This window comes from Centropristis striata, chromosome 11 (assembly GCF_030273125.1).
Source record: "Centropristis striata isolate RG_2023a ecotype Rhode Island chromosome 11, C.striata_1.0, whole genome shotgun sequence".
Classification (NCBI taxonomy): domain Eukaryota; kingdom Metazoa; phylum Chordata; class Actinopteri; order Perciformes; family Serranidae; genus Centropristis; species Centropristis striata.
In genome coordinates, this window is record NC_081527.1 from 7,149,573 (window position 1) to 7,162,179 (window position 12,607).

Genomic DNA, 12,607 nt, shown 5'->3' on the forward strand with positions numbered 1-12,607 from the left:
AAAAACAGACAACAGACCACCAATAAGAAGACTTCTTCCTCACATGATTATTCCTTCTATTACTGTCAAAATACTGTCTCAAGTATAAGCAATAAATGCATAAGATAATATTGTAATGCACATGTACAAAGATTATTTTTATTAGTGCCTTTTCAGTTTTGGCAGCCCACCACACAACACGACAACAGATTACATCTCCCTCTCTGATTAAAGTTTTCTCATGTATTTAAGTCTTCTTCTGACTTTTATGCAACCGATGTCTGTGAGCCAGGGGTCTCAAACTCAAATGACCTGGGGGCCGCTGGAGGCTGTATCAAAATGAACAAAAAAAGACACAAAATGACCAAAAAAAAGACACGAAATGACAAAAAAAAGACACAAAAATGAACAAAAAATACACAGAATTAACAAAAAAGACAGAAAATTATGTTAAAAAGACACAAAATGACCCCAAAAAAATTACACAAAATTAGTCCCTTGTGTCTTTTTTTGGGTCATTTTGTGTCATTTTTTTAGTCATTTTGTGTCTTTTTTTTGGTCTGTTTGGTTTTTACGTCTGGATGTGATGAAGAAGCCATGCTTTGGCGCTTTTAGAGACTTAGTTTTTCTGAAACAATCAATCCGAGTCCCACAAATATGAGGTTCTGTCATAAAGCTCTGGCTGCTGACAGGTGGCTTAAAAAATCGTTCCTCTTCTGATTTAATTGAAAACGAGCTTCACGCTTAGTGTGAACACACCATTAGGAACGGTTCCTCAGCAGAGTAGTATGATTGAGATTGACAGGGCAGTGACCAGAGTTCATTTCAGCAGCACTTTTATTCCTATTGAGATCACATATTCAACAAGGTTTCTCTCTTTCTTCCTCCCAGAAGGCGACCCCAGGCCTCCAGTCTACCACCATGTCCCCGTGTGGGGCAGTCCTGATGGAGGGGAGTCCTACCTGACTCTGGCCCTGGAGGTGGCTCTGATGGGGATGGGCCAGCAGAGGATAATGCCCGAGGGCCTGTACGCTCAGGACAAGGTACGCTAGTCACACAGTTCAAGTACAGCTCAGAAAAAATAGAATATTGTGAAAAAGTTCCAGGGCTAAATTTGCTTTGCAATATAAGTTATTAGCATTAACAACTGATTTGGGAATTCTGATAAATTCAGCATATGAATAATTGTGTTGTCTTAACTTTTATGTACAGGTACATCTAAAAAAAATTTGAATATCGTGAAAAAGTTCAATATTTTTTGTCAGTTATTTCAGAAAGTGAAACTCATTTATTATATAGATTCATTACAAGTAGAGTGAAATATTTCATGGCTGTTTTTCTTTTAATTTTGATGATTCTGGCTTAGAGATAATGAAAACACAAAACTCAGTGTCTCAGAAAATTAACTTCTTCACAATATTCTAATTTTCTGAGACACTGAGTTTTGTGTTTTCATTATCTCTAAGTCAGAATCATCAAAATTAAAAGAAAAACAGGCTTGAAATATTTCACTGTGTGTAATGAATCTATATAATATATGAGTAATAGAATTTTTTGAGATGTACCTGTATTATAACACAATCCAACACAGTTTACCCCTTCATAGAGAAAACAGTAATGCCAGGCTGTTGCCGTGGGTAACCTAACTGCATTTGTGGTTTGTTGCACATTAAAACAAGCGGTGTGAATTTGTCTGGTGTAGACAATGTCGCCATGTTAGAAAATCACTATAATTAAATGTCTGTGTGAAGTAATTGCCAGGCAAAAAGAAAGAAAAGGTCAGGGCATTTTGTTTCCTGAAAAAACAAGCAGTGGAGACAGCCACCGTTCTGCAGCTCACTTACAAATCCAAGGAACATTTCTTTGTGTGAATTGTAATCAGCTTTAGACTGTTTTAATATTCCCAGTGTCAAGATAATCCAAAATATGAATGTTCTGTAGTTATTCCACAAATCTTGGTGGCATTTTCTAAGCGTGTTGATCATTTTGGTACATTTCTTTCTAACATTGTGAATAAATGTCAAAAAAAGACACAAAATTACCCAAAAAATTACACAAAATGAGCAAAAAAGACACAAAATGACCAAAAAACCCACAAAATGACTAAAAAAAGACACAAAAAGAGACAAAATGACTAAAAAAAAGACACTAAATGACCAAAAAAAGAGACAAAATGAAAAATGGCATTTTGTTTCCTGAAAAAACAAGCAGTGGAGACAGCCACCGTTCTGCAGTTCACTTACAAATCCAAGGAACATTTCTTTGTGTGAATTGTAATCAGCTTTAGACTGTTTTAACATTCCCAGTGTCAACAGAATCCAAAATATAAATATTCTGTAATTATTCCACAAACCATGGTGGCATTTTCTAAGCATGTTGATCATTTTGGTACATTTCTTTCTATCGTTTTTCCGAATAAATGTCTTTGTGAACATGTTCTAGGTGTGTCGTAACGAGGAGCAGATTGTTGCAAAACTTCAAGAACTGGAGCTGGACGACCTCCTGGTTCAGACTCTTCGGAAACAGGCCATCCAGCTACTAGAAGGTACAGCAACACCTCCATGTATTGAGCCTGGTACATGATGTTCTTTCACATTGTTGAGAGGAAGAATAAAGCTTGTGTGTCCTCTCTCGGCCCCAGCTGGTCCGTTCAGCGGTCTGGGTGAGGTCATCCACAGGGAGAGCGTTCCCATGCACACCTTCGCCAAGTACCTCTTCTCCGCTCTGCTGCCACACGACGCAGACCTGGCGTATAAGGTGGCTCTCCGCGCCATGAGGTCAGTCTCCCAATCCAGTGTGAAATCTGACTAAAAAAAGACACAAAATGACCAAAAAAAGATACAAAATGACTAAAAAATGACACAAAAAGAGACAAAATGACTAAAAAAAAGACACAAAATGACAAAAAAAGATACAAAATGACTAAAAAAAGACACAAAATGACCAAAAAAAAGACATAAAAAGATACAAATTTACTAAAAAAAGACGCAAAATGACTAAAAAAAAGTCACTAAATGACCAAAAAAGACACAAAATGACCAAAAAAAAGACACAAAAAGAGACAAAATGACAACAAAAAAAAGACACAAAATGACCAAAAAGACACAAAACAAAAACAGCTGATTGGATTTTAATTTAAGAGCTGATATCTAGACATTTTCCATGGTTTTCTTGATAATAACCAAAATCATTATCAGGAAAACCATGGAAAATGTCAAGATATCAGCTCTTAAATTAAAATTCAATCAGCTGTTTTTGTTGTTATCATTATATTTGTACCTTTAACTGTACCAGGCATTACAATAAAAAAGAAATTCAAGAAAACAGGGGTGGTCTAATCATTTTTTCCATGCCTGTAATGTGAACTGGACCTGGACTTTCTTAAAAACTACAGAAAGTGTAAAGTGTGTTGTGTGTCTCTGCCAGGCTGCCGGTGCTGGAGTCGTCAGCGGGCTCCGGGGACGTGGGCCACCCTCACCACGGCATCTCCATCGTCCCCAGCAGATACCCGCGCTGGTTCACACTGGGACACCTGGAGTCCCAGCAGTGTGAGCTGGCCTCCACCATGCTCACTGCTGCTAAAGGTAACTAGCAGCCGCCACAGCTGCAGCCAGCAGAGAAACGTCCCCCTGTCAATGTTTTCTCTGACAGCACAGCTTGTTGTTTAATGTTCTTATTATCATTTTGGCTGCAGGCGACATGCTGAGATTGCGGACGGTGCTGGAGGCCATTCAGAAAAACATCCACTCCTCTTCCTTAATCTTCAAACTGGCCCAGGACGCCTTCAAGATCGCCACGCCGGCAGACAACCCGCCTGATATCACTCTGCTCAACGTGGCGCTGGAGCTGGGACTGCAGGTACGTGTTTGTGTGTGTGTGTGTGTGTGTGTGTGTGTGTGTGTGTGTGTGTGTTCTTTTACTTCCTACATAGTGAGGACCGGAACAGGTTTTTAACTAACAGAGTGAGGACATTTTTGCAAAGTGAGGACATTTCGGCCGGTCCTCACTTCTTTAAAGGCTTTTTTGAGATTTCAGACTTTGTTTTAGGGTTAAAGGTTACATTAGGTTTATGTTTAAAAAATGATAATTAACTAACTGGAACTGTATCGTGTGGTTACAAAACTAACTAAAATTATAGTGAAAATGTCCTTTGTTTCCGTCTTTGTCAACTTTTTTCATACGTAATGAAGATGGATAAGACAAAGGAAATAAAGGCAAAAAGTGAGGACATTTCGGCCGGTCCTTACTTCTTTAAAGGCTTTTTTGAGATTTCAGCCTTTGTTTTAAGGGTTAAAGGTTACATGATAATGACAACTAACTGAAACTGTCTTGTGTGGTTACAAAACTAACATAACTTATAGTGAAAATGTCCTTCGTTTTCGTCTTTGTCAACTTTTTTCATACATAATGAAGATGGATAAGACAAAGGAAATAAAGGCAAAATTTACTGTGACCTCTTTTAATCTCCCACCCAACAAATACCCCATTACAAAAAACTAAAACTAATAAAAAACTAAACTATAACTAAAGCATTTAAAAATATACCAAACTAAAACTAGCAAACTCACTCTAAAAACGAATTAAAACTAACTGAATTTGAAAACAAACAAAAAAATTCACAACAAAATTAAAACTAAAACTAATGAAAAATCCCAAACTATTATAACCTTGCAAGGGAATTCATTATTCCAATGAGGGTCCTCACAAAGATGGAAGTACAAGAATGTGTGTGTGAGAGAGAGAGCGTGCAATATGAGGGCGAGTCAGCAGTTTTCATAAAATCATTTCACCGCCAAAATAACCAGAGCACTGGTCACCAGTCAAAACATGCAACAGTTTCCCTGAACTTGTAATTTGTGCAGCCTCACTACAAATTAGCAGAGAAAACATCACACAGCGTTTTACCGTTGTTGATGAGAAGAAACCACATAATTAAGCCTTTTGGGTTTCACAGTAAACACAGAAAAAACGCCTCAGATCATGAAGGCAGCAGCAGCAGCAGCAGCAGCAGCTCTTCCTCCTGGTATTTAGAGTATCGCCTCAGTTCCTGTCAGCAGAACTGCTAATAAAGTGCTCAAAATGGAAACATCACAATTAGTCATGTGTGATTTTTTCAAACACGTTTTGGACACATCTGTCACCACCGGAGACATGCAGCGCTGCTCATTAACCCTTAAATTATAATTTCACACCTTTAATGATCACTTATTTTGCTAAAAGTACAGATATGTTTTAATATATATTGTTACTTTTTTCGTCAATATTAGTATGAGAAACACTGTAGCTACTTATTAGGGCCATTGTGCGTTAAAATAAATAATGATAGTCAGGGGGAAGGAGGTAATATTCCAGGAAAATAAGATTTTATTGTCTATAGGATATTTTTTCTTGTAAATTTACCGCTTTAGTATCAGATGTTTTTTTTCTGCAATTGTATGACTTTATACTCCCAGAAAAAAAAAGTTTATTGTAAATATGCTAGGTTTTTCCAGAGGTCTTTTAGTCGATTTATCACTTTAATCTCTGTTATCTTTTTCCTCACAAATGTATAATCTTAGAGAATATTTTAATTCCTTTTATAAAAAATAACATTTCAATCTCAGAGAATTTCTTTTTCTTTTTTTTAGAAAAACATTGTAAGTTAATGAGAGCATAGCATATTCAAGTTTGTTTTACTTCATTTTTTTCTTATATATTTATCACTTTAATATCAGACTTTTTTTCCTGCAACTGTAATACATAAAAATATATACATTTATTGTAAATATGATAGGTTTTTCCTAAAGGCCTTTTAGTTAATTTGTCTCTTTAATCTCTCTTTTTTTCTCACAAATATATAATCTCAGAATATTTTAATTATTTCTTGTAAAATTACCATTTCAATAATGGATCATTTCTTTCTTTCTTCTTTTTTTATTTTTTATTTGTGACTTTGAGTTCATAGAATATTTTTTTCTTGTTAATTTGTTAATTTTTTCTTATATATTTACTACTTTAATATCAGAGAATATCCTGATTTTTTTCCCTCTAACAGGTCATTTTTAGACCTTCTGCCTAATCTGTGTGAAACACGTGTTAATATTGTTTTATTGTTCTCTGCAGGTGATGAGGATGACTCTGTCCACTCTGAACTGGAGAAGAAGAGAGATGGTTCGCTGGCTGGTAACCTGTGCCACTGAAGTCGGTATGTGATCTCACACACACACACACACACACACACACACACACACACACACACACCAACGACCCATTGAAATGAGTGTCTTGAACAGTCTAAGTGTATGAAACTATCAAAAATTAAGGTTTACTCACCTATCAGTAGGAAAAAAAATTTCCAGATGGAAAAGGGCCAGGAAATTACGTTTTGAGTGATTTTTGTGGCGCAAAATGGCAAAGCTGTTTCCTTTGGAAAAGTCTGCAAAATAGGGTTTCAATATGGCCTCCTGGAGGTCATGTGACGAATTAAAGCATTGCTATTGGTTCCCTATACTCTTCCCTCTTTTTTAAAGAATCGCATCACTCAAAAACATGCGTTAAAGAAATTTGACAGGCCAAAAATGGGGCAGCACCGTACCATAGAGGGTTAACAATATAGAGTCTGGACAGTCTTCACACGAGTCACATTCTGACCGCAGTAAATGTTAAATCTTGTCCTCTCCTCCTCAGGTCTGCGGGCGTTGGTGAGCATCCTACAGAGCTGGTACACTCTCTTCACGCCGACCGAGGCCACCAGCATCGTGGCGGCCACCGTCATGTCCCACAACACCATCCTGCGCCTCAGCCTGGACTACCCGCAGCGCGAGGAGCTGGCCAGCTGCGCCCGGACCCTGGCACTGCAGTGCGCCATGAAGGACCCCCAGAACTGCGCCCTGTCGGCCCTGACGCTCTGCGAGAAGGACCACATCGCCTTCGAGACGGCCTACCAGATCGTGATCGACGCGGCGTCCACGGGGATGACGTACTCCCAACTGTTCACCATCGCCCGGTACATGGAGCACCGGGGGTACCCTCTCCGCTCCTTCAAGTTGGCCTCCCTCGCCATGACCCACCTCAACCTGGCGTACAACCAGGACACACACCCGGCTATTAACGACGTGCTCTGGGCGTGCGCGCTCAGCCACTCGCTCGGTAAAAACGAGCTTGCCGCCATCATCCCCATGGTGGTGAAGAGCGTGCACTGCGCCACGGTGCTGTCCGACATCCTGCGGCGGTGCACCATGACGGCGCCGGGGCTCGCCGGCATCCCCGGGAGAAGGAACTCTGGGAAGCTGATGTCGACGGACAAGGCGCCGCTGCGGCAGCTCCTGGACGCCACGATCTCGGCGTACATCAACACCACGCACTCTCGACTGACGCACATCAGTCCGCGGCACTACGGAGAGTTCATAGAGTTCCTGAGCAAAGCACGGGTGACTTTCCTGCTGGCACAGGACGGCCACATCCAGTTCGCCCAGTTCATAGACAACCTGAAACAGATCTATAAGGGCAAGAAGAAACTGATGATGTTGGTCCGGGAGCGTTTCGGCTGACCTCACCCCTCCCTCACAGGGACCCTCTCCTTGGGAAGTAGTTCAACTTATTCGTTTCTATTTAAGGTTTTTTGGATTTCCTTGTATTTTTACTTTCTTATGTTGAGCCATTTGTTGACTAAGTCTTAAGTTTTTGTCCTTATTTTGTTGTTTTGTTTCTTGAATGTGAACCAGGAAGTGTTCGCAGTACATTGCTCTACTTCGTTGAGACTGCAAAAAGGGGGGAAACGGCTTCGAAAATGTCAAAGAGAAAAACAAAGCATTTTCCCCCTCCGACTAATGTTAAAATTTAGTATGAAAAAAGTCAAAAGATTGTGATGAAAACTTTAGTTTTTCTGGTGGCACATGATGATTTTGAAAACCAAAAGATTTTGTTGGATGGGGTACTTACTTTGAGCCAGAAGACGCTTTCAGCTGCGGTTAAGAAGAAGAATAGGAGGAGGAGGAGGAGGAGGAGGAGGTTTTCACAGTGGAAGGAACATGTCATTCCAAAAGAGATAAAAAAAAAAAAACCCACTGAGGTCAAAAACACACATGGTGTTACCGTCATACCTCGACTGTATTATTCGTCAGCTTTAACTTCTCTATCAGAAATGGCCTCTAGTTTCATTCAGGGCATCTTAGAGTAGATAACAACACGTGTGCTCTCTCTGTAGTACCAACTGGTTTTGACTAAAGCCACTCTAGACTAGCTCCTCCCCTCTACACCTGCTGGTCAGTGCTTTTCCTCAACAATATCTTCAAAGGAAAGGATCATGATGCTTCAAAGAGTGCATGTTTCCACATCCAGAAGCCTGAGGGTGACATTATTCAGGCTGTTCTTGCTAAGGTAGAGTAGTTGAGGCTCCACGTGCACATATATATACAGTATATCTCATATGTCCTCCTATAAGCTTATTAACAGTGACAATACACAACTGTGACGAATGGTGGGAGTATTGTGGCAGTATTCCCATTTTTTTTAGAGCTACCACTGCACTGCTGTACAGCTATTTGTGGCCAAAACCTTTGAAATCTATAAGACTCCAGTGGTCACCTCTCACCCGCTAGATCAAGATTTAGTCAATAAGCAATATACAATAATGTCTGCGCTTCATTTTTAGCACCTAGCAGCATTAATTTCACTTATTTGTATTCTGTTAGGAAGCTTCGGAACATATTGGGAACTTGACTGTTAGTCGTTAACTCTGCCTGTAGCTAAAGTCCCTTTTCCATCTCAACAATCTTGTTTCTGTGTTTCCTGGAGCTTTTCTCATCACCTTGAGCCGATTTTCAGAGCAGAAATCTGGTTCCAATGTTGATTCTTTTCATGCTCATAGTTCCTACCGCTACAGCCCCAGCAGCTCAGATACTATAATTATACTTTTTTACTAAATGCTGAGTTGTTGGGGTGAACTATGCAGTACTTCCCATTCCCAATTGGTCAAATAAGCACTAATAAAAGAGTCAGAATTAGCTAAAATCACTGTAGCAGCCAGAATTAATAATTGCTAAATAATATTGGACTTATAAAAAGGAAAAAAGTTCTGCCTTATGTATATAGAATAGAAAGCCTACCAAAAGATTTTAGCAAATTAATTAGCTAATTATCTATATTTTTATAGCTGACAAATACACAATTTGGGTCGATCTCGCTATAGTCATCATCTTCGTTTCTGGCTGCAGCAGGCAGGCTAACAGTTAGCAGCTAGCAAAGAAGTTTTCAGTTAGCTGAAGGACATTGTGGAGCAATTAGTTGCTAAAAAGTAATTGGAGACCAGAACAAAACAAATATTGGGCTTATATTTGTGAGTTTGTCAGAAACAGGACTCCAAAGAATGCTAATTTTGCTGCTAAATGTGTGAATTATCAACTGTTTGCTAACACATTGACAGTGGCAGTGAAGAAAATTACTGGTCTGAGTAACTTTTGTTTGTATGAATCAAAACAAAAAAGTTAGCAGCTAGCGGTGCATTTAGCAGCTAAAGAGTAAATGGGGACCAAAACAGAGATTAAAAAAAATATTGGAGGAATATTGAGCTGACATTTGTTATTTGACCAGAAACACAACTCTAGTTTGTTAGCCACCCCAGTTTTGTAAGGTAATATGTCACTGTTAACACCCTAAAGTGGCCTAAAAATCAGTTGACAGTAGTGATGTCCAAATGAAGCTTCATCAACCATTAGTTGTATTTGTATTTAACAGAAAAAGACTCAATAAAGGTTAATTCATTGTGCTTTTAAGCCTTTTTTGGACAAAGAGCGCCAACTCGTGGGCTCAGAAAATATAGAAAATGTTTCGGGAAGCTTCATTTGGACATCACTAGTTAACAGTGGCGTAAGTATTGTTTGGATAAACTAAAACAAAAAAAGACAGGCTAATATTTAAAACGGTAATCGCAGTTAGTGATGTCCACATGAAGCTTGATGAACAATTAGTTGTATTTTTTCACTAGATAGCATAATTGGTTTAAAGAAAAAACCTGAAGAAAGGCTAATTCAGTGTGCTTTCAAAGCTTTTTTTGGACAAAGAGCTATATCTCGTGGGCTCAGAAAATATAGAAAATGGATCATGAAGCTTCATTTAGACATCACTAATCTCCGTAATGTCAGTGATGTCAAAATACACTTAACCTAGCTGAGCCTGTAGTTTCTTGACTTGTGATGGAAAAGGTTCTTTAGCTACTAAAGCCACTTACCCGTGAATGCTACTGGTTGTGATCATCCTGGACTGTGAAGACGGGTGGTTTATAGATACAAACAGTGCAAACACAACAAATACTGTAACGTTTTATGACTTTAACCGTGCATATTGGAGACCACATGCCTTGGCACAGGAGGTTACTTCTTTCTTTCTTTATGAGGGATGTTCATGTTCCCTTTTCTTACCCGGAGGCAAAGTGTTGTTAATGGCCGTATAGAATACAGCAAAGAGCTTAAATCTTTACCGGTCGGACTAAATGTCATCGTACAAGCACTTCACACAAATACCTCTTCAGTACGTTCCTGCCTGCTTCAGCATTTATTTATTGATTGTTTAGTAACTTTGTATGAGTGAGTAGAAATCGCAGACACACAAACAGAACACGAGAGTGAGTCGGCCTGTCGGCGACGGCAGGAGAATAAAAGAAAAAGGGTTGTTGTTTTTTTTTTGTTGAATGGAGGAACATTTTCTTGTCTGTTTTTTACATTCCATGAGAGCTACCTTCACCCACTACCCGGGTAGTCAGTCACAACTCTGGGCCTTTTTGATCTGAAGAAACGCATATAGAAGAATGGGGGGGAGGAAAAAAAAGGAAAACTGAGCAAAAGAAAGAAAAGAGAGGCTAAACTCAGTTCTCAGGGACATCACTTAAAGAAACAAAACAAAAAGTAGTAGCATTAAGCATTTAAGATATTGTAAATATTAAAGTGTCAATTCAGAAAATTGTAAAGTTATAATTATTTATGATAAGTACGTTATGTGTTTGTTTTTACTTTGTTTTATTTTGGCGGGGGTGTACTTGAATTGTTTTGGACGGGGAATTTGACAGCGTTTTTTGTAAGAGCAAAGACTTCAAGGCATTTCTCAGGTGCTCCTGTGTACATTTCTTTCAGTTTGTTTTTGCTATAATAACTATTATTATTTGTATTTTTTTTGTTGATTTGTTTTTGATTTGCAAAGACAAAAAAAAAGTCTGTTTTCCAAAAGGAAGCATGTCGTTCGAAGTCGAGGAAAATGGGGGAAGGCATTCATTTGTAAACAGTACTAAACCTGACTATGCAGAACCACTTCGATGGTCTTGTCACCTCTTAAAGATGCCCCCCTAAAGGTGTGGAAGAAGAGACTCAGTGGAACGAACCACTATTAAAGAGAAAAAGGGGGGGTGGACAAAGACAAGACCCAGCATGCTTGTATTTGGACAATGCGCAGTAGCCAGCCTGCATACGCTGCAACATTTAGAGGAGAAAAAAAATGAAAATGGTGGAAAAATGCCTTTGTGACCGATCAATGTACAAAGTTTATTTTTGCTTTACTTCTTTGTTGGGTTTTTTATTTAATCAGGACTCAAGCCTTTAGTGTCTTCTCAGAGGTGTCGAGTGGCGGCACCGCAGTGAGACAGAACAATACACGAAATGTCAGAGAGTCAGAAACAGCAACTGTGTGAACAAAGGAGGCGGCCTGCGGATGACCTCGTGTTCATTCCTCGTTGTTACTTGTTTTTGTGATTGCTTTCTCAACTCCCTTCACCTCTTCTATCTCATTGCCATGCTTTCTTTATCTAATCTTCAGTTGTTCATCACCTCACCCGCTCTCACACCGGGAGGAGCTTCGCGTCCACGTGTCGGCGACCATAAAGCACTCGAGACATCAGTGCACTGCAGCAAGTTTTTAAAAAAAATCTTCTGTTGCTGTAAGGTTTCTACATAGAGGATTCTGTTTTACGTGGTGCATAAATAGACGTTCCTCCCTCTAACTTGACCTCCGTCTTTCATTCTGTGTTAACTGTATCAGCCTCTTCTTATTGTTTCTCTTTCCTTTCTTTCTTTCTTTCTTTCTTTCTTAGGAGAGTACTATTTGCTGGTTTCCCAGTTTGTTTTGTTTTGCATTCTTTCTAACTTAAGGGAAAATTGAAAGTGTTTGTTGCCTCTTTGTGCTACTGATTATGAAAAGGTATTTCCAGTATTTGTTGCCACAGAAGTATGATAGCTTATCATCAACACTTGTTTTTTTTGTTTTTTTGTAATTTTTTTTGTTCAACTTCTTGAGCTACTGTCTATAAAGCGAGAATTTATTACTATTTATGTAACGCTACTACCATTTTATATTGATTTGTGTTGGAATCTCAGTGCTTTTCTATGAATAAAGTGTGAAACACGTTATGATGACTTTTTTTTAACGCAAAGTTACCAAGGACATTTATTTAAGTACTGTATCTAACTTTACGTACGTTACTCAAGTATTTATATTTTATGTGTGAGACTAAAACGTCAACCCAGGAAGGGAAAGCAGGGCTTGGCCAAAGAATGCTAATTTTGCTGCCAAATGTGTGAATTATTAACTGTTTGCTAACACATTAGCCAAACCCAATTCGTTAAGTATTAATGTCTCAGTGTAATGTACTTATCTTGTTCCACTG

The 12,607-nt window shown here is 38.9% G+C and overlaps 1 protein-coding gene across 1 annotated transcript in view; it reads left to right on the forward strand.

Annotated features, from left to right (window-relative positions):
* zswim5 (zinc finger, SWIM-type containing 5) overlaps positions 1-12,348 on the forward strand; it is an 88,055-nt gene extending 75,707 nt beyond the window's left edge. The window contains exons 10-16 of the mRNA XM_059344043.1: positions 871-1,022; positions 2,422-2,524; positions 2,621-2,756; positions 3,406-3,563; positions 3,674-3,837; positions 6,082-6,163; positions 6,646-12,348. Coding sequence (XP_059200026.1) covers positions 871-1,022; positions 2,422-2,524; positions 2,621-2,756; positions 3,406-3,563; positions 3,674-3,837; positions 6,082-6,163; positions 6,646-7,508 — 1,658 coding nt within the window. The 3' untranslated portion in view covers positions 7,509-12,348. The remainder of the gene's footprint in view (positions 1-870; positions 1,023-2,421; positions 2,525-2,620; positions 2,757-3,405; positions 3,564-3,673; positions 3,838-6,081; positions 6,164-6,645) is intronic.
* The last annotated feature ends 259 nt before the right edge of the window (positions 12,349-12,607 follow it).